The sequence below is a fragment of the Daphnia magna genome, linkage group LG8, assembly GCF_020631705.1.
Source record: "Daphnia magna isolate NIES linkage group LG8, ASM2063170v1.1, whole genome shotgun sequence".
Classification (NCBI taxonomy): Eukaryota; Metazoa; Arthropoda; class Branchiopoda; order Diplostraca; family Daphniidae; genus Daphnia; species Daphnia magna.
Genome location: NC_059189.1, coordinates 1958643 through 1981326, shown reverse-complemented (window position 1 = coordinate 1981326; position 22684 = coordinate 1958643). Strand labels below are relative to the sequence as shown.

General features: G+C 40.3%; 1 protein-coding gene across 2 annotated transcripts in view; it reads left to right on the top strand.

Moving 5' to 3' along the window:
• The first annotated feature begins 902 nt into the window (after positions 1–902).
• LOC116929369 overlaps positions 903–22684 on the top strand; it is a 43278-nt gene continuing 21496 nt past the window's right edge. For both annotated transcript variants that reach the window (XM_045178481.1, XM_045178480.1), the window contains exons 1-2: positions 903–1708; positions 6221–6380. In XM_045178481.1, the coding sequence (XP_045034416.1) occupies positions 6308–6380 (73 nt within the window). In that variant the 5' untranslated portion in view covers positions 903–1708; positions 6221–6307. The remainder of the gene's footprint in view (positions 1709–6220; positions 6381–22684) is intronic.

Sequence of the window (22684 nt, the reverse complement as noted above, 5' to 3'; positions counted from 1 at the left end):
TCTTGCGATCAGGTTAATGGGCTTGTAACACGAGTGGGGATGTTTGTGTTTGGACCGACCCATTCACGCATCAGGGGGTCAAAAGCCACAACTAATATAAACGCCACATTTTTCTTTCTCAGTTTCCTACAGATGAAAGGAAAAATCTAAAATTAAATTTCGATTTTTTTTTTCATTCCTTTTCAAATTTTTTTTAAAGTTAATCCTTCTATTTTCGTAGAGTTCTCTCGTTTTTATGATGATCATTACCACGTAGGAACCCTCTGGTGAATTAAAAAAAAAAGGAAAATAAAATAAACATTTTGGGCAAACCGTCAACTGCTTCCTGTGTCCAATGGACGCCATTCAGGTGTCGAAAGGAGCAATAAAAAAATAAAAAACCATAAAAAAATTGGAAATTCCTTTTACTTGTTTTTTGTTTCGTTTGCTTTCATTCGCACGACCGACCAGGGCTGGGTCGCAGCTGCTGGCCATTAATAACTATTATCAAAAGCGTGAGCTAGCTATAGCTATGATAGCTCTAGTCACTCTCCGTCTTTCCTTCGCTAATGAACTCGAATGGATTACAAGTCTTGACTATTATAAAGTAGAGCGTCACGGCATTAGTGGGTATATACATAGCAGTCAAGGATTTTTGGAGTCGACTAGAAGTAGTCGCCAAAGCATTTAGCCCTTGCAACCAAAGCATAAAGCTCTTAAAGATTTTTTTTTATTCGTTTTATTCCATCTGTGATGGATTTTCTGATTTATGTTATTTTATTATTATTATTTTTTTTTCGTCTTAAAAAAAGAAAAAGAATCAGCTGCGCATGCGTTGTTTTCATTGAACAGCAGATGGCGCTGCGAGCGTTCGTACCCACTCCACCAGGTAAAGGATGAGTTGTCGGTGGTGTCCGCTTTAGAACTTCAGTCGCTGTTTGTCCTTTGTGGAGATCAGTCGTCATCTTGTAAGCGTTCGCGCCCACACGTGTCTTTAGATTATTTCACTGTTTCTCTAGTTTTTGACTCTCGTGGTGTTATGGTTTTCCATCGTACCAACATTCAATTAGAACATAACTAGACTCAAAACTGAAACAGACCTCGTAACGAATGCAAAACTCGATCGCCGGAAGGCGTAGCAAATTTGACCACCCATTTCGTTTGTGACCCACTACGTGAATCGACACGTAACAAAAAAAAAAAGAAAACTGGTTCGTTTGTTTGGTCATCTCATTTTCGACGAACAATTTTGTGAAAAAATAAAACAACAACAGATCGAGAACTTGTTGATTCACACGTCTTAATTTTCCTTTGTTGCGTCGTGTGGTTACAGCGCTGCACATTTTTCCCGGGCAAACGCAAAAAACAGCTGAAAAGCCTCGTGGTGATTCATTTTCCCTCCAAGTGCATCCGATTGTGTGTTTTTTCTTTCTCTCCCTTCCCCCTTCGAATAGTCCACCAAGGGGCCGAGAAAAAAAAAACGGCAGGTGGTTGGCGATAACACACACAACCTCCCCCTCTTCCAATTTCGCCCTTTAGGAATTCTATTGCAAAAAAAAAAAAGATCTAGTAGTTTTTAACTACGAGCTTTTATTTGTAATATCAAGATAGTCACTTTGTTTGTGTGAAGGTGTGTGTGTGTGTGTGTCTATCAGTGCTGCAGTGAGTGTGTGTGCTGTGCTTTTCTCGTTGGGAAGAACGTGCGGCTGCATCAGTGGACACAACACGGGTAAGTTCCTTCTTTCTTTTTTGTATCTTCTGCCCACGGGGGCTCTGTCTGACCCTTCTCTTTCCATTTTTTTCTTCTTTTGGGTTCAAGATGATGATGATAGTTCTTTTGGCGCTAGAAGCTATATAAAATATGCGTGTGTTTGTGTGTGTGTGTGTATATAGAGAGACGTACATGGAAAGGGCTTGGGTTTTTAGGTTTGCATCGTCACCTTTGCTCATAAGTAGATATGGAACTTTTTTTTTTGTTAGCGTGTGTTGACCTGTCAGTTTTCTTTATTCTTTTGAAAAGAAGAAAAAAAAAAGAGGTTTCAAAATACAAAGTTGGTGAGGTGAGACGATATCTCTACACCTGTGTGTGTAAAAAAAAAAGCTAAACAAAAGTTTTATTTTTCAGATCCTAATTTTTTGATAAGGAAAAAAAAAGTTTGAAATTAAGGGCAGAGCTACGTGAGCAGTAACTAATTACACACGACAAGGGCTGTATGTGTAGCGAGCGCTAGATTATTGTAGTAGACAAGACGATCACGTGACTGACCCTCTCCTTTTTCTCGTGTGTATCATCAAGTGATCCATTATGAGCTTTGCGGCCGACGTCGTCTTTCCTTTCGTCTCTGAAAATTTGAATTTTTTCCTTGTTTTCCCCGATGTTTACAGTCCCGATATAATTTGTCACGAAATAAGGGCTGCATTTAAATGTCAGAATTGCAGTACTCTTTGCAAAGTGTTTTCCTGTCCACCATCTTGTGCCTCGATGTTAATCAAGTGTCGTGTCAAAAGCCGTTCAAAGCGGGGCAGTTGGCGCGCGTCATACTCAAGTTAACTCGGTTAATTGGACCTTTGGTGCGCGCACGTCTCCTCTTTCTTTCTTTCTTTTTTAAAGGGTTGATGTTCGTTCAATCCCGCCGATCAGATATCTGTTTCCTCTTTTCCTGCAAAAGAAAAACAATCAATCACGGCACGGTGTCGGGATCGAAAATGGCTAGTCAAAGGCGCGTGCGACGATAACAAATCCGATCGTGTGTAACGGTCCGGATCGAACACACGTTTCTTTTTTTCTTCGGTACACGCTTTACTTTTTGCCCCGTCTTGCTTGTCGGTCAATGTGGTATTCGGTAACAAATTGGATTAGAGAGAAATCGCAAGGAGAAGGTTCGTGCTGTCGTCGGGATTCCTTTTTTTCTTTTGATTGTCGTTACCAGATGAAAGCGGAAAAGAAAGGAGCTTCTGTTGAATAATTTCTCGCGAAATGAATGTATGGCCTCGCGAAGAAGCTCTAATCAGGTAATAAATAAAAAAAATATGTTCGTTCAACTGTGCATAACAAATCTACCGACATTGTGTTACAAGTTAACACGTAGGGATTCCAATCGCGAGTGGTTGGGTCATCTCAGTCGTTGCTTGTCAAAAAAAAAGATTTTTGTTTAAAACATGAAGTGACTTGATGTGAGCGCCTAGTTTTCTCGTCCGTTCCAAACAAAACAGAAAGTGGAAAATGCCACATAATATTTTCCAAGAAAGAAGAATAATAAAGAAAAAAAGGTCTCATCTGAATGGGGGAAAGAAAAAAAGACATGAGGGGGATAGAGAGAGGGAAGTTTAAGCTTTCGGTTTTCGGGTAGTCACGGGGCTTCCTACTGTTTCAGGCCGCGCGAGTTACGCATGCAATCCAAAGTCGGGAGAGAATCTTTTTTTTTGTTTTGTTCCCCTTTTGCATTGTGTTATTTCAACTAGTACTACACTACTTTTTCTCCCTTTCTCTATTTTAGATGTCTGTTTTATAGGAGATGTACGTTTAAATAGAAAGGGGCATGCGAGGCTGATGGAACAAGAAAGGACTAGGAGGATTACGTCGGCCGTGACTCGTCTAAATTCTTGTGTAACACAATAGTGGAAAAGAAGGGGGGGGGGGGGCTTCTTGTTTAATACCTCTTGATGCCCTCGAGTGATATAAAAGCGAAGGGGAAAAAGAAAATCATCTTAGAACTGTGCCCAAAGCAATTTTTTATTTATTTATTTTTTTTGTAGTAGTAGAGGGGGGAAATAATTTATATACGTGTGTTTAATTGATGGGGGGTCGCTCAATTTCGGTTGCCACATCCGGATAGGTTCGCTCTCACCCTCATTTTTATTTTCTTAAAAAAAAAAAAATTGGTTTAAATCGCATTTTCCCCCCATTTATAAAGAGAGGCTTTGCTTTTCAAGTGAATGTGATGTTGTTGTTTTTACATTCTTCTTTACTTATCGATATTGACGTAAGGTGTGGGAAACGGTCGGGCTGCTGTAGCAGAGTGCGTAACGAAACGGTTCCGCTCCAACACATCCAGCTGCTCCATTCTCTCTTTAAAGTTGTGTCCCTTTTTTCTTCTTCTTATATTTTTATTTAAAAAAATATATATATATCCCATCAAGCCAAAGAAGCAGAAAGAAAAGCGAACAACCCCTCAAAAAAGGAAAAAAAAAAATACGAAAGAGCAAGGGAAAAAAAGAGAACCACTTGGACGAGTCGGGTTTACTCTACCTCCTCGGCACTCTAGAGAGGAAGACACACCGTATGTGTGTTGTTTTTTAACGCTGCGAGAGAGAGAGAGTCAAACGCAATCGGAGCAGATTAAATCCACGGTTTTTTTTTCTTTTAATACTAACAGTTTCTTATTTTGCTTTTGTCCGCCTGTTTGCCGGAAGACGTGGGAGGCATAGGGGGGGTTGGGCTCCGCGCTGCTCGTAATATTTAGTGCGTCCCCAATTCCCAAACAGCTTATCCGCTATCACTTTGATTATGTCAATTTGATACGCATTAGTCGTCGTAGCGATGGTAGCGTGGGAGCAATGGCTCTTGTGCGGTCTCGTACTGCTTCAAGAGTCATAATAAATAGATAAAAATAAATCACGGAAATAAATAAATAAATAAAAGAAAAGCGTCAGCGGAGAGAAATACGTCTGTGGCTTTCTTTATCTAGCTAGTCTATAAGTTAGTGAAAGAGAGATTCTCATGTGATACTAATAGGCGGGATCCCCCGAAACGATGTGCCGTTTGCGAAAGAGTGGGGGGGTAGTAATGCAAGTTAATGGGCCTGCCTCAATGTGTACCCATTAATCATTTTGTTGAAAAGCCAGCAAAACAATGGGGTTGGCTTTGTTTTGAATTCCAAGAAAAATCAATGAAACGAACGTTATTGTTTGTGTAACAATCTTCTTCCTTGTTTTTGTTGCTGTCAATAATGGAGTCCTAACGTTTGAATTTTTAAGGTGCACAATATTCTGTTACGACGTCCTCCAAGTCCATTTGCATGTTTAAGATTTTCTTTCCCTTCAGTTTTCAGGGAAGGAAAGGGTTGAGATTGTTAAGTTCCGCCTGATTGCAAAGCCCCCTCCCGAAGGGAGAGGGAAGAAGGATTAGCATGAGGGAATTATCATACTGACCTTATGCTTTTATTTAAGAAACAAAAGACTGCCTTTGTTTTGTTTCTTTAAGCTGAGAGAAAAGAGGGATTTGAATAATTACTCCTTTTTTTAGAATCCCCTCTATTTAAAGATTCATGAGTTTTTCGGCCTTGGGTTTTATTAATTTTTCTTAATGAAGGAAATCTTAACAGTTCATTATGACTCATTACTATCTTACGGACAAGGGTAGAAAGGCAACTCGACCGCTTCATCGAGGACAAAAGAACGAACTCGTTTTTTTTCCTTTCTCTTTCTCAGAGGAATGACAAAGTTGATATTAGTGACAAGACAACAAAAGGGCGAATAGCTCACACAACTGCATGTTTGTCTATCGTCCATGTGTATGTGTGTGTGTAAAAGGCTTCCGGCTTCCTTTGCCCGGATTCCCCCCTCTCTCTAGTTGTGCACCCATCAGCCAATCTACGACTTCACATTCCCGCTCTTCTGAGAACGCGGAGGGAGGGGAAAGCGTTCCGACGAACGCGAGGGTGGAGAGACGATTGTATTGATCCATATGTTTGTGTCTTACAACACATTCTCGTTGCCCCAGTAGCGAAACAAAAAAAAATAAAAAGGGAAAAGACGTTATCTAACCTCCGATCCATCATCAAGCCACTTATCGGTCAAACGAGTAGAAAAAAGAAAATGGAGGTGGCGTGTTGGTGTGATGGACGGATCCCAATTTTGGCCAAATCTCGTTGTCAGACGGTAACACGCAGAAGAAATCGAAATGGCTAATAATCTGATTCAACGGGCGAAACAATAGCCGACGCAGATGTTGGACCCTTTTGTTTTTTTTTATCCCTTTGGAGAATATCACGAAAGAATTTGGATGTTGAAGCTGTGCAGTCATTCAGCTGGCGTTTTACGATGTGGAATCGGACGAGAAAGGAGCGTGAATCCAATCACTGTCGAAAAGTCATAAATTTACATAGCAATGCGATATGTGTTCTGAAAAAGATTCTTTTCGATTACTCTTCTCATCCTGTATGCGACTCGCCATCTAAATAAGAATCCAATTATCCTCGATTGCTCTCGTCATTCACGCTCTCCTTTTCTTTTTATTCAGGACCTTTGGTGAATCACGAAGGGATTTTATTTCTTGTTGCCCGATCTGATTCGCCTATCCGGACGTGCTTGTCACGTTTCATTTGAGATGATGGCCGCCTCGTCTTCATCGGCCGCGCTCCTGTTGCTGGCCGCCTACCTGAACGCCGTTTCGTCTCAAGGTAAGAAACAAATTCAACAACAACAACAAAAAATACGAAACCTTTGGACCTTTGCCTGTTGTTTCGTCATTTCGATCCGTCTTCATCCATCAACGTGATATGATGGTGTGGAGAAACGAGCAGCGCTAGTCTGTCACGCGGGATATTTTCAACATTGCCTTTATCTTTCTTCTTAGTTTTCGGGGTGGGGTGGAAACAAAAGGCTTGGCTTCCGGAATTTGTCTCCGGTAGCCGTGAATCATTTTCTTCTTTTTATGGTAATGTGTGTGTGTGTGTGTGGGGAATAGATGTCTGCTTGAATGATATGTGGCTCATGTCGAGTGTGTGTGTGTGACACGCCGTGTGTCATCGATTTCACGTCTGCATCGCTGCGATTGGGCCGTTTTCTTCTCGATTTTTGTCGATCAGTGCGGGAAAATGCGGATTTTTTTTGTTTCTTCTCGTTTTGCCACGCCTTTCTTTGAAAATAAAAAGCCATATCCATCAATCCTCCTCCTTTTTCTTGTATCTGGGGAATCAACGTTTTCACGTCAGATTTATTTTTTCTTTTCCTTTTTGACGTTGCTGAAATATCGCCGTTTTTTGCGTGTGCGTGACTTTGTGCGATAGGACGGACTAAATCGTGTGGGGGGCTGAACTGCGTGTGAAAGAAGATTTTCTTTTTCCAACGCCGAAAGAACATTTTGATTGAAAATGAAATTATCATAAGAATCAAAAGAGAAAGGAGGGGGGATGCACACTGGACTTTTTGGCGCATGAGAAATAAGATTGGGGGGTTGAATAAATCACGAAATGTAGCGTGGGCGTGTCAACAGTTGCGATGACGAAAGGGCAACTTCCAGCAGTTGTGCACGCGCACGATATAAAAATCAAATAACCCCCCCTCTAAAAATAATTAAAAAAAAATGTGGAGGATTTTTTTTTGGTTTTGTTTCTTTTTTATTGTTAGTTGATTGGGATACGATGAAAAGGGAAATTGATTTATTGCTCGTTGTTGGCCGTGAACCGGTCACTCCCCCCCACTTGGTGTTTTATGATTTTTCCCAGAGTCCCGAACGCAATCGACGCCATTATTCCCCCTCTCTTTTTTAAAATTGTAATTATAGCAGCTCTCTCGTATAGATGCCATCGTTCCCCCATTCACGTTTTCACGTTTTTTTTTAAAATGGCGGTACATTACCACAATCCACGGGCGGACCGCTCAAGCCAAAAGCGACTACCAAAATGTATATGGGAAATAAATTGATAATAGGCAAACAGGGTCGATAGGCGCTCTCTATCCGTTCGTTCATGTTGTTACCACTGGTATTACTAAAAGCTTGGGACTGCCCCACCCTTTTTGGTAGAGAGAATCCCCGTCTCTAAACATAAAAGGATTTTTATTTAAAAATTGTTTTTTTTTGTTTTGTTTTATTGCCCGTATGTGTTCAACAACATTGGATTCTTCCTGTATCCGCTTTTCCCCTCTTCTATCGTTGTGTTTTTTAAAAATCTGATTGCACAAAGTGAGAGAGTCTTTTGTTCGGGATTTTTCAGTTTTTCTTTTTGTTTGTGTCTGCCAATCTGGAGATTGTTGTTTGTGTCAATTGCTGGTTTTCTTCCCTCTGTACGCTTGGAGGATGCATACGATAAAAGAAAAAAACTATTTTGGAAAATGCCATCAACTTTTTGAGGATTGAATCCTCACTTTGGTTTAGAGACTTGACAGGGAATCTAAACACACACACAAAAAAAAAAAGGAAATGTGAATTTTTTTTCTTTCCAGACGATGGAAGAACCCCGCCTTGTTTGCACTAACTCGATCGATCCCGTTTCTATTGTGTAGCAGTGCTTGGCTTTGTGGTCGACACACACACACGAAAAAGGGGGGGAGGGAGAATATTTTTCAATGGGACCACACTCCTCCCCCATTGCTCTCGCCATCTCCTTATCAAAGGTCCCATTTTTTTTGTTTTGTTTCCCCTTTCCTACAATGTCACAACCACACCCTTCGATGTGCTTCTCTAACCCTGGCGATGAGTTTTAAGGGAGAGTTTGCGTGAGTGTAACACAGCACGCGTTTCTTTTGTTTTTCTTTTCTGGGTGAAAAATATTTTTTGGGGGGGAGGCCTATTTTCTTTCTATGGGGGAATCACGCGAACGCACACAGCAGAGAGTTTAACAGCAGTTTTAACGGTGTCGAAAAAGACGTCGACATCGTGCGGGTGGAGTTTTTGAAAAGGGGGAGGAGTCGAGTCTGATGGATCTTCTGGTTCCCGTCAACCAGCGTGACGACATCGCACACATCCTTCGGCCCTTGAATAAAAAATGGAGTGGTGGGGGAAAACAAAGTTTCGTGTTGTCGATTTCAATAGACTTTTGATTGGCCCGTTTCCTTTTTTTTATTTTTTTATTTTCGATCTTTTATTTTTGTGAAATTTGTTGTTTGTATTAAAGATTAAAGGGACTTGTTAAAAAGATCGAAGCTGATCGTTAGACAGGGAGAAACGCTCGTGTAATTTTGAAGAGTTGAACTTGATTGGAATCGTTGCTCTCGCCGTTTTCCTGGAAACGATATCCATTTGTGCATTTTTGTGTTTTGAATCTTCCCAACAACTGGCTATGTAAACATTCAGACGTTCACATATTTCAGGGCAACATGTTTAGACATTTTCAAATGGGAATTTAAAAACATAAAAAATGGGAGCAAAGATAAAAGAATCGGTAATGACTCCCTTTAAAGGCTCATCCATCACAAAAGCTAAAGGTGATGGGGGGGGGAAATTCCAGCAGCAGACGATTATTTCTAGAACTGATTGCGACATTGCCAGTTGGGGAAAAAAAATTCTTTTGGTTGTCGTTGCTGGAATTTTCAAACCCTATTCCAAAAGTGTAACCTTCTGTCTGATACTCTACGTAAAAAAAGAATCCTCGAGCATCTCTCTTACGTTTTCTCTTTGGCCCATAAATCGGTGATGGGCGCTCATATACACCGTTTTTTTTTTTTTAAGCCATGGAAAACGAAACTCTTTTTTTTTGTTTTCAATGCCTCCGTCTGTCACGCCGGCCAATTCCTCTTTCAGCTCCCGCTGCAAAGAAGAAACGGATGGTGTGAGGGATTTTTTTTTTTTTTTTTTTCAAGTTTTAAAGAAATTTGAAGAAGAATGTTTTCTTGGTGTGTTCCAGCGGGGCGGCGGCGCCCGTCTGCCTAACATTCTTTCGACAATAATACATCGTTGCAGCAGTAGGGTCACACAGTGAAATGGTAGAAAATGAAAAAGTTCTTACCAACGTAGAAGGAAAGGGGGGGAGAAATGGCCCGAAGAGCCACTAAATAAAATCAGACAGCTGACGTATCGCCTGGCATCCATTTCACGCGTTACTGCATTTTCAAACACACTTTGAAGAGGAAGAGGGGACTGTTGTAAAGCAAGAATGAAACGGGAAAAATCATAGTTATCATACAAGTCATTTATTATTCATTACCAGATGCAGACACACCTATAGCGTGTCGGACAGGTCGCTCGTGTTTGCTCCAATTTGATGCGCCATGTTTTATTATTTTTTCACGAGACTTTTGATTTGAATAAACTTGTCGTAGCTTCCCCTTTTTTTTTTCTTTTAAGGGAGGACGGGGATGATGCCACAAGACTGATATGACCACAACAAGTGTGTGTCTGTGTCTGTGTCTGTGTGTTGATGCTACACATTTTGATGGATGGTCGTCGTTCTCTAACGTAATAGACTTGCATTGTTATCGATGCGTTCTTTCGTGCTTCATTTTTGTTTCTTTTCTGAGCGATATTTATCGACGAAAAGAAGGGGGGGGGGAAATCTTACGACTGGCACACGCCAAATCCGCTTGGCAGAACATGTGATCCGTTGCGAGATGAAGGGGGGAGTCGTGAGTGTCTGTGTGGCGGATAGAATTACGCTGGAAAAATAACTGGGCAAACAGCCAAAACTGTTTATAGTCTACTGGTTTCTCTCTCTCTCTCTCGTTGTTATCGTGCCCTGTAAATGTATACACATGTCCAGGTTTCGTTTCTTTTGTCTTTTTTTTTTTTTTTTGGTTTTTAAAATCATATTTTAAAAATCATATTTTAAAAATTTGGGGTGGGACTTGTTTTACACACACACACAAAAAGAGAATAGCGTTTTTTTTTTTTCTTCTCCATTGTTCTTCTCTTTTAAAATGAAAGTGACGATTGAAGTGGACGTTGTTTCATTAAAAACAAGAATTTCAATGACGTCCTCTAGTTCCAGTGAAATCTTATCTAGCGGACGGGGTTGTTACTTTGCTCAATTTTTTTTTCTCTCTTTCTGCGTCTGGTTGTAAAAATATCATTTCGTCATTTCATTTACGACGGAGGTGGGGTTCTCTCTACGCGGAGCGCAGTGCATGTCGTGGAATGTGTTTTTCTCCCTCTTTCAGATACGTGTAAAATGATATCGCCGAGGTGTGTTTGTTTTCAACGTTCTATATAACCAACCAAACTCTCCTTCTTAAAACAAAACCAAAAAAAAAAAAATGGGGTTTCATGCTGGTGGTTTATTTTGCGAGAAAAATGTTAAAAGAATTTTGTTTTTTCTTTCCCTTCTGTTTCTGCACGTAGAAGACCTGTATGTGCACACGATTCTGATTACGAGATCGTGATTGGATGGGACTTTGACGTGCATCCTTCAGGCGGAAACAAACATCGTTGACGCGTGTCTATATACCTTCGTATATATCATCCATAGTTTTTCTTCTTTTTTAAACAACAGTAAAGAGCTCCAGAAAAGCGTAAGAAAAGTCGTGCGAATTTGCATTTGCATGTGATTATTCTCTCTTGTTCTTGTCAGTCTCGTCTATCATTTATTTATTTAAGCCATTTTCGTAAAATATTTTGTGTGTGTGTGTGTGTGACAGTGAACCGGGTTTGAATAGGCAAATTACGCGTCTGTCTGCCTACACGGAATTGATGATTAGTGGGCAGACAAACTCACGACTTTTTTTGGGGGGGGGGAGAATTAACGAGATCAATCGATCAAATAAAAAAATATACAGCTAACTGTAACCTGGAACACACACAACACAGAGACGTTTTCTATCGATCGGACCAATTAGACCAGAGTGGTTCCTCCTCATCTTCGGGCCTGTGGTTTACTTAAAATAGATTCAATTTGGATTTTATTCTTTTTTTCTCCCGCAACGCTTTTAAACAACAAAAAAAAAAGCTGTAAATTTCACTTTGACTCTTGAAGAGTTTCATTCTCATTTTTAAATTTGTTTGCCTTGCCCCTGTTACTCTAGCGCCCTGTGCTCTTTTATTTGTGGTCGTAGGTGGAGATTTAGGACGACAACGTGACCGAGTGTTTGTTTTCGGGACCTGCCATCCCCCCTATTTTTTTTTTCTTTTTTCAAATGTTTATCGTCAACAACGACGATCAAAGTATGCCGTTAAACTATTACAGTTATCGCCCGAGTGGAGAGACCTTGTTATTTGTGCTCACGGATTGCTCATTTTCTTCAATTAGCGAGCTGTGATTGCCTCGTTATTAAGACGTCCCTTTCTCTCTTTAGGCACCTTGACTAGTAGCCAACACAATTTATTAACTAGGAGCGCCATACGAAAGGCACCACACAAAAAAAGATGGATACAAATGATGAGACTGGTTGGATGCAGTGAACCTGTGTGCAACCGCGATGTGTAAATACATCACAACACAAAGGAAAAGTTTTCTTTTCCTAGGGAAAAAAGGGGGGGGGATTCAATGACGTCTGTACCGACATACACAGAATTCGGATCGATGGGACACGCAGTATGTCTATGTCCTATCTCTTCATGTGTGTGGGTGGGTGGGTGTATAATTGATAAAACACGCGACCGGATGCTCCGCCAGAATAGAAGAAGAATTTGTTTAGTGAGCGCTGGGCCAATTTTGCTTTGTTTAATTATAAGGGATTTTTACAGGAAAATTATTATAAAGAAAGAAGAAACGTATGTAACTATGGACGACGCGTAATACGCTCGAGTGAGAAGGTGGACAGGTGTGCGTGATATTGGACATGGCAAACTTTGACGGGAAGGGGCCTTTGCGTACTAGGCTACTAGTAGCTCTTGTACTATCCAACAACTTGGCATTAATCCATCTTGTCTGAATAGAAGAAAAAAAAAGAGGAACAATCTTTTTTTATCTTTTTTTTATATTTCTGTTGTTATATCGATGACATTTCGGGAAAGAATGTTGAACTCCTTTTATTTTCTGATGTCGTTTTGTTTTGCGTTTGCTCCTCCTCCCTATGCCTGTTGGATTTGTTTCAATGTGCGCAATCCAAATTGTCCACTCGAGCGAACTAGTGGTGCGAGGCTTTTATAATGAAGCTGCCGCGCTCACGCACACATCCCGCACATCCCTTATTATTTATAGACACTGAACAGTGAAATGCGCCCATTAAAGGTTTTGGGTTCGACAGAGTTTAAAATATCGATCGTTTTCGCTGCTCTACCCCACAACTGCGCCAATGAGAGTAATGTCTCCATTTTTTTCTTTTTTTCTTTTTTTCTCAATGTGGAGTTGCACATCGTTCGACACAAGGTGTCGCAACAAAGAAAATTGATTTTCAAATTCCCTAATGTGTCGTTTTTCTCTTTCCCGTTTTACGAGTTTTATCGACCGCCCGCAGCACATCTTCCGATATCTTTCTCGTTTTAATGATCACTTCCCATCCAGCACATTTACACACACACACACACACATTGACTGTTAAAAAAGAGAGAACTTCTTCTGGTTTCTTTTTAAAGGAGAATGTTGTTTAACCGTTTTCCAGAGGGGGTTGATTTACGGTGAAAGAGTTCCTTTTATTTTTCTGTTGTTGGTCACGGTTCTCTTTTTTTCCCCAATAGTCTCATGTTTTTCGCTCCCTGCGTTTTGTGGCCGTTCATTAGCGAGTCATTTTTCATGGGCTGTGTCCGAAGAGAAGAACACCTCTTTGAAAAAATATATTTTTTAAAGGGGGGGGATGGGGACGAGTCTGTGTGTGTGTGAGAGACTCCCAAAGAAAGTCGTAATAATAAAATATAGCGCAGCTTCTTGTTTTGTTTTGTTGCGTTTCTTGTGTGTGTGTGTGTGTATGTGTAAAAGATTTACGGTTTAGTTTCGTCCGTGCCTGTGACTTGTCACATCAATCCACTTTGCTTAATGATCGCTACCTTGGTGGGGTTGTTAAAATAAATAAAAAATAAAGCTGCCCCGCATCTTTGTGTGTGTGTGTTGCCTTCCCCTGGTGGATGTCTAGCAGATAAGGTGGTGGATGTCTCATAGATGCAAATTCATTAATGGGATATTTTTCATTCCCGGATGTCTCAATCTTTCCAAACTGCATTTAATTGTTTTTTTTTTTTTTACTTTCTTTTGATGACGTTGCAAATGATTAGATCACATTTGAAGTGAAAGCTTTTGTGTTTTATTACAGCAGTCGTTAAAAGGTTACGCATCTAACGTTTCATTGCTGTTATATACTTTGATGCTGAAAGGCGGGCAATGAGCGTCTAGTGTCGGGTGAACAATCGATGGGAAAAGAAAGGGAGAAAAAAAAAAGGAACGGTGGTGAAGTTCTGTGTCTGAGGGGGGAGGGCATGACGGGCTAAGTGCCAGGCGTGGCGTAACAAAAAAAAAAAAAAAAGGGGGGGATCTTAAAAAGAGTAACAGTCTAGTGCTAGTTTTGCTCGATCTCTTATAAAGAAGAAGAAAAAAGCCGGGCCGACTTAATGGCTGTTGTGACGTTGTAATGAAATTCCCTTGCCCCCTTTTGCCTTTTTAGCCGTCGAAATAACGTAAAGCACCGCGAAAGAAGTAAAAAAAAAAAAAAAAAGAGAACGTTATTCAACACTTTTCCGGGTTCGAACGATATGACATGTCTCGAATATTGAAAGTTGGGTGGGGAGGGGGGCGACCAAGTTTCCTTATAGGTCCGGTGGAGATATTGCCTTACTTGGGTGGCTTACATATAAAGCCTATATCATTCTATTCGTAATCTTTTTTTTTGTGTGTGTGTGTGTGATCCCATCTGCAACACATGCGTTTTGATTTATATTCATCGGATTTATTTTTTTTAAAGAAAGAAAAAAATGGTTTTCCAATTTTGAGACGAGTCATGGAGATCTCACTGTGTTTTGCGATGTTACGGCGATGAGTAGGTTGGAAAGGAAGAAGAAGAGAGGCAACAACATCATCGCTAGAAAAAGAGAAGAATTTTGTTTGAAAATTATTATTTGTCGGTTTCCCTTTTTCTATTCTACGGCTAGTGCTGTACGTTCTCAGGAAGAAAAGAAAAAAACAAACAGCTGTTGTGCCTAGTCATGTAACTGGTTGTCTGCTGGAAACGTCCATCACGCCGGCCTTTAAAACATTCAACAGTTTTTCTTATTCTTTTTATTTGTGTATATATATTTTTTTCGATATTCATTCAAAATCTCACTTGGAGTGTCGTGAGAAATAACGTTCCCAAATGAAATGATCAAATTTAATCAACTAAAAGTATTGTTGGGTTTCCCTCCCTTTTCTTTCTTTTTTCTCTCTTTTGAAACTAATTTCATTGTCACTCTGGTGTCAAAAGGTCCATCAGTTCCATCAACGTGGTCTGAAAAACAGGGAGGGGGCCAACTGAATTTTCTTTTTTCTTCTTTCTGGTAGCGCCCCGCAGTCGTCGGTTCCCTTTTTTTTTGTTTTCTATCCAAAAAAAAAAAAAAGGAGGCGGATCCCAAATGTTTTGGTGAGAGACCGAAAAGGGGGGAGAGAAAACAAGAATTTTATTATAATTTTTCTTTTCCCCCTGGAGTGGTCCACGCTCTATTGTATTTTCACTGTCCGTCAGATAGATTGTGTCAGTCTGTTGTCATTGCGTCTTTTTTTTTTTTGGGGGGGGGATGACTGGAACAAGAAAAAAAGGTAATGATGGGGTTGGGGAATCATCGCCCTCCATTTTTTAATTGACACCGAAAAGAATAGGACAAACCCCTCGTTTTTTTAAATATTGCGTTCGTGTGTGTTACATACACACCCATCGAAAAATGAATAAAAAAGAAAATTGGATAAACATTGAATGGAAAGTGGAGGCGATTGGGAATCGGTTTTGTTGCAATCCTCTTAGAAATAAGTTTTTTGAATTTTTACACGGCCCATTTATGCAGATGGTTCTTGTGGGAATTTGTGTTGCACGCGTGAGCCGTACCATCCGCGATGCCTCATTTACATAATAATACGGTGGTATACTATTTTCGGTAGAAAAATGGCAGTGGGAAACATCTGGTGTATCTCTCTCCTCGTTATTAATGAAGGCAATTTCCAGATTGCCGCGTCACAGAATTTCAAAATAATTGCGTTTAAATGTTGGGAGTGCGAAATAACTGCGACTCATTTTATTTTTATTTTTTACTAGTCACGAATGTGGAGCTAATGGCTGCTAGGTGGAGCGTTGCATCAATTGTCAAGTGATGCGGCCGATGGGTTGTCGCCAGCGGGAAGTCGATGACCGAAGTTGATTGACGCGCCTTTGCTCTGAAAAAAAAAAAGGGGGAGGGAAACGAGGGTCTCTCTTGAGACGAGTGTAAATGGGTTTCGCCTCTAACCCACTAACTTGTCTAGTGAACAATCATCTTTGTTTATTCCTCCGCATCCTCCTCGGTGTTAATTTTCTCTCTTTTTTCTCTCCCCCGCCCGTCTATTTATTTTCGTGTAATTTGCATGCGCAAGTTCAACAGCCTCTCGCGTGTAGCGCTTCTGTTGACCGCAATCGTTAAGGAGTAGCTCGTTTTTGTTTTTGCTGCCGGTATATCACGCCACCCACTTGATCGTTGCGCGAGGAAGGCGGCTGTCTTTAATGAGCCTGACGTTTGATCGTTACCGTGTCACAGTAGCTCTCCGTTTACTTTATTTATACATGACACAACATATCGAAGGGGAAAATTCAAAACTGATAGATCGGCCTCTTTTTATTGTTTCAAATTTAACTTGAAATAGAACAATCAATTTGTTGGTGTGTCTTTTTCGTGAATGCGTTGGCAAAGAAGAAAACAAGCGGCGATTCCCCTGTTTGTTTATTTCCTTCTTTGTTATTAGGGCGTGAACGCTGGCACGTAGGGGCAGTTAAAGTGCGTCGGTCGCCGCGTACGCAGAAAATGGGAGAGGGAGGCAGCCGTCCAACCGTGCTGTTGCGGTGAAGAATGGGGCCGTCCGGAATCCCATCATTCCGGATGGGACAGAAAGACAGTGCGGGTGTGAAAGATTGGGGCGTTAGTCGTGCGAATGGCCAAACATCACGCTAAAAAAAAAAACAGGATATCCGAGCTTCTTCTATTCATTTCTTTTTTTTCCCTTGTATTTTTAAGGGCACAAAGTTTTTCTCTCAGCTCAGCCGGAATCGGTTTGGCGGCCCCGTTTTCTTCCGGACGATCTGTTTTGCGTGTTTTTTTCTGTTTCTTTTGACTGGAAATGTGTTTGGATATAATTTTTTTTTCTTTTCAAGATGGACGATCCATCAACAGGAGATGGTATCGTTTGCCTCTTGGCTAAATCCATCGGAATTGGATTGCCCCTTAACAACAATAAGCTAAACAGCATTTTTTTTTTGCTATGAAAAATGTATTGATCCATCGGGCCATATTCATTTTTCTTTTTCATTAGTTTAAAAGGCCAGTCTTTTAAGATTTAATACTTTAGAAATCCAAACAAAAAAATAAGCCGCTTGTTATTCGTGATTGAACGTTCTCGCTTGCTGACCAGTTTTTTTCACCTATTGAAAAACACACGGACGGATGGCATAAAGTCATTGGCTGCCATCGTCTATGACTAATGATGATTCAGACAGCTTATTTTTTTTTTGTTTCCTCCCCCATCTCCCCTCTCTTCTGACATGTCAGCAACATCGCAGATGTGCATTCTAATATCTTTCTCGGCTATACGTCTTTTTGCCCGTTAGGAAATAATAAAAGAAAAGGGGGGGAGACAGAGAGAGAGGACAACAACTTAATATCTACGACACTTTGCGAGAAGCTTATGGAACACGAGGAGGGATTTTTCGCGAGTAAAGTGAACCTGTCCATCATCTGCTCACGTTGAGCCCTTTTGAGTTTTGCCATTTTCGCTGGCAATTTGATTAATGATTGTTGATGACATTTGGCCAAATGTCGCAGATGATCGTTAAAAAAAAAGTTTGGGGAGGGGTGGGGGGCATCGTTAAGGAAGAAGGGAAACATTGTCCTGAATTGGCTGTTATTAAAAAAAAGAGGGAATGAAGAAGCGGATGCCAGGTGCTAGGCGTTGATCCGTCGACTCTTCAATTTGGACACGAAACGTGACGGGAAAATTGTCACATTTCGTTTTCGTTTTCGTTTTTTTTGCTATTCGAAACTCTTGAATGCGTATTGCACTTGTTATTGCTGTAGTCATAAACAAAAATGATGAGGATCCGTGTAGCGAATGCTTGGATCCGACTCTGCAAACAGCCGTACTAATTAAACATTCCCGCCCCTCCCACTTCTCCGCTTATTTCTCTCATTGCTCGTCTGGATGTTTCGCTCTTTCTTTTCATATTAAAAAATAATAAACGGAAAGGGGGGAGAACGAGACGAGTTCTACATGTGAATGTATAATATATGCATAATTGGCGCCAGATGCTAACTGTAAGAAGTTTTTTAAAAAAACTCCTTGCTCGCGAGTGGGTGCGTATTATTGTGTAGCTTATTTGATTTTTTTATTTTGTAAAGAGAGACGTGTTTCAAGAACAGTTTGATCCCTCCTTGATTACTCGCTCTAGTTTGGGTAACAAGTAGTCCGTATCTGTGGGTATTTAAAAATGTGTGCTCCAATAGCGAACGGCAAGAAAAACAGGGGCCCCGTCGTCATTGACGTCGCAAGTTTCATTCGGCCGTGTGACGCACTTTTAAATGTCTGAATTCATTTGAAAGCCCCAACTTAAATTGCTGATGGTGATTCGACTTTTTAATGAAGAAGAAGAAGAAGAAAAGTAGTTGAAAATGCACTCAAAACTCTTGTACATTTTGACTTGATTTACGTCTGCGTGCGTGTGTCTACTAAATTTATTTGTTCTCAGCCTTCCGGAAGTGTCCGGAGGGGTTGGAGTTTTTTTTTTTTTTTTTTTCGATAGAACCAAGAAATGTCCATTCCATTTGATCCACACACACACACACAAAAAGTCTGGGCCACCATTCCCCCCCCCCCTTCGCTTCTGCCAAGAGAGTAGAGATAGTTTAGACAGTGAACTGATGCGGAATCGAGCGGAATAAAAGTCAGCCAATCGTGTAGAGAGAGAGAGACCCCGAAAGAAAACGCTGAGGGCTAAAGAAAAAGACCACTAGCCCCAACAGTCCAGCACATTCAAAGACTTGGGGGGGATATCTCTAACGTCGGCACAGAAATCAATGATTCGTTACCGGAAAAAAAAAGTAAAATAAAATAAAATAAAAATGCAGGAAAAATAAAAGTTTTGAAAGTCGCCAGACTCGATCGAATACTTTTTGTTTTTGTGTGAGGATGTCTGGAACGAGAATAGCTGATGGAATACCAACTATCGCTGAGACTGGAATTTTGTATGCCATTGCACTTTACACTCGAATGTTTATTTTCTGGGCTAAATAATATTTTTCTTTTTAAAAAACAAAAAAAAAAAGGCAGTAAAAATAGCTTGCAGCAAGGCGTTTGCTTTAGAGTTATATTTATATGACACCATTCATGACTGGAAAAAAAAAAGAAAAAGGGTGGGTCTAGATGCGGTGTAGGCGTCTTATTGTTTTCCCGTTTCTGTGATCGATTCGGTCGTTGATAAACTGGCCAGAAAATCTAACGAGATGGTTTTATCTATTTTTTTTTTTGGCAATGCTGGAACGTTAAAAAAAAATCTATGGTTAAAGTCGTTTAAAAATAGAAGAAATAAAGAATTGTCCCATCAAGCAATTTAGGACGTAAATTTAAACCAAACATTGCTCGTTTTAATTCTTTGAAAATGCGTACGATTTTCTTATGAAATAGTTGGACACGTAGCACGACGTAGTGGCGCGAGCTGGAAGAAGCTATTAGACGCGCGCCTGGCAGAGAGAGAGAGACGCGGATGGCGCCGAATTGTTTACAGTTGACAGGCCGTTTGATTGCCGTAATAAATTGGAAGACAAAACGGCCCCGTCCCGCTTATCGTCCCTTCTTTCTTTTTAGCTTCGCATCAGACCCAGTCAATGAAAAGACGGAGAATAAGAAAAAAAAACTGGAGAAAGGGAGAAACTAAACAACAACAGCCCAATGCACTCACTCGAACTCTGATAAGCATTTGGAAAATAAATTTTGTAAATTAAGAAGAAAAAAAAGAAAAGAAAACATTCATCAAGTCGCATCTGTTTGCGGGTGGCATCGGTCCTCTTTCTGCCCCGGCCGCTATCTTTTGATGTTATTATGATACGAAGCTGCACTTTGAAGTGGTCGATAACGCGCGGCGTATTTCCAATAGAAATTAGATGATGCCACAGCTCCTCTCTTGTGTTTTGCATACTCGAAAAGCTGCCGTCTACGACCGTGAAACTCCCGTTCTTCCGGGGGAAAAAACTGGGAATGGTGACGTAGTCTGTTGTCGTTAAGAGGAAATGACGTTTCAAGGACTAGCCCCCACTCCTTTCGGGTTTTGTATCGTAACAAGAGTTTGTCGTCTATTTGAAATGTGCGCGCATTATTTGCTTTTCTCACGGTGGCTTTCAAAAACGAAAACTGGCTAACCTTCTGGTTTCAGAGACAGGCCCAAACTGAATGTGTGCAATCCATTCGTCACAAGAAAAAGAAAAGGGAAACAATTGATAGCAACGAAACCCAATAGCGTTTTTTTTTTCTTTCTGATATTTCTCTCTCTCTGAGGGCACACAAAAAAAAAGAAATAAAAATAAAAATGCCAGAGACATATTTACGATTTGGGGAACTGATTTTTGTGGGGTGGAGGTACAGAGGAGAGACGGGAGCACCTGGATGTGTAAAAAAGGCCACCCGGATTCTTTGCCGTCTCTGCCCGTTATTTTTTTTTTTCTTTCATTTCGTTACAAAGATACAACTCCCAGACATAGAAAACAATGTTTCTCTCTTGGGTTTAGTTCCATTTTCGAAAAGAAGAAGAAAAAAAAAAAGAATCTCTTGTTTGCCTGTGATTTTAACGACTTGCCCGTCTTCTCTTTTTCGTATTTATATGCCCAGCCACCACCATGGTGTGGAACCGAATGGTATTGGCTTTCCAGAGAGAGAGAGAGAAAGGGCAAGTTCACTGGCAAACTCGTAAAAAATATTTTTGCGCGTTTACTTTTTTTTTTTATTATTTTTATTACCATTCGCTGACGATTCCGCGAAAAAAGAAAATGGCTGGCCAAAACACTTTTATGGCCGTCTCATTTTCTTTCTCTAATAATCATAAAAAGATTTGCCTGTTTCAAACTTTAGCACGCAGCTCTTTTTTCCTTTTTTTTTACTAGGGGGGGGGTCAGAATGGGCAGCGAGTAAAGCCATAAAGCACTCTATAGCCATAATGGCTCCATTAAGCTCCGGCTGATGTATGTATATATGTATAGACGACAGGAGAAAGGCGGGCCGGACTCGTTTTTCTAAAGGAATATCCACTGGAAAAAAATAAAAAATAAAATAAACAGTTAGGATTGAACAAAGACTGTAGCGAAAAGTACATTGGAATAAATCAGATTTAAAATGACCATTTGCTGAAAAATGAAATAAAAAATAAAGATGCAATTGATTGGGCGAAGGGAGGACTGGGGGGAAATCGTCCATCATTTGTCATCAATTCCGTGTGTGTGTTGTTTTCAGTTACTTTTGAATGCAACGAAAAAGATAAATCGTTTGATGAAAGATATAAAAACTCAATTTTAAGTGGCTGCAGACACGAAACAGTTTTCGTATCAATCGAGAAACAAAACGGGTCGTTATTCAAATTGTAGAAAAGAGGCACACAACGGCCATTTTTGTTTTCTTTGAAAATATTTGTGTCGTTTTTGTTTTTGACTTTTTACCGAGGCATTTGGAATGAGGAGGGGAGAGAAACGCATGGGGGTGGAGTCGATTGTTTTGTCTGTTCCGGCTGTGGCAAAGGTGATAAAATTTAATTTATGATGCGATGGGACGATGTGGGGCGCTCTCATACAAACAAAACAAAAACTCCGATTTTGATCTGAAAAAAATAAAAATAAAATAGAAAAAAGTATAAAAGCTCTTGGTAAATAATGGTCGGTAGATCCCGTGCGTGCGTCCCCCCAAAGAGGAGGGTGGGTGATGTGCTTATAGAACAACTGACAGACACACACACACACACAGTCTAGGCTATGTGCTACACGCGCTGGGTTAGATGTGTAGGAGTATTGTGGAAAGAACTTGCAATGTCGCAATCCAAACTGGTTATTTATTTATTTATTTAAATGCCGGGAGAGAAAGAGAGAGAGAGAAAAGATGTAGAAACACAACAGACGACGAGGGAAAAAGGGGGGAAGAAAGAAAAAAAAGGTGGGCGCAACACGCGCGCCTTCCTCGGCTCTCCACCCCCCTCTGACTGTTTAATTTTATTTTGGAACGTTTTTTTGAAAATAATAATAATAATAAAGATTCTCTTTTGTTTTAAGAATTTCTTTGAAATAACAACAAACCCACCCCCGCCATGTTTTCCCATTTGAAAAAAGAATCGATTTGTGGCGGTGCGCCTTTTTTTTCTTGTGTGTGTGTGTGTGTGCTCCCGCTCCGTTCGACTCCCCTCCTGGAACATTTTTTTTTTTTTGAAAGATATGTGTAGCTCTATGCTCACCAGGTGTGTCATGTATCAAAGCCTTTGCTTTGTATTTTTCGAAACGATCGAAAAGAAAATGGAAGCGAGACGTTTTTCATTTGTTTTCTTCAACTCATTTCCATGAAAGCGTCATTTACAAGACAGTCTTCTTATTATTGTTTATATTTAATGCATTTATTTATTTATTTATTTTTTCGACGTTGGAATTCCAGGGGGGGGATACAAACGTGAGCAGACATTTTGGAAATTGTTTGTGTTCTGAATTTATTATTTTTTTTTTATTGTAATCGTTTCTTTAGTTGTTATTAAGGTAACACCTACACTATAAGAAATCTTAACAAAAAAAAAAAAAAGAAGGTTAAACCTCTCCCAAAGCTTTAGCTTAGTGGCTGGATCTTTTTTTCAACTACTACAAATTCCATCCGGACAGGATCATCTGCACGGATGGAAATTCAGCAGCTGTTTCCTTTCGGTCCCTTCTTCTTTTTCATTGTTAAAAATAAAAAGGAAT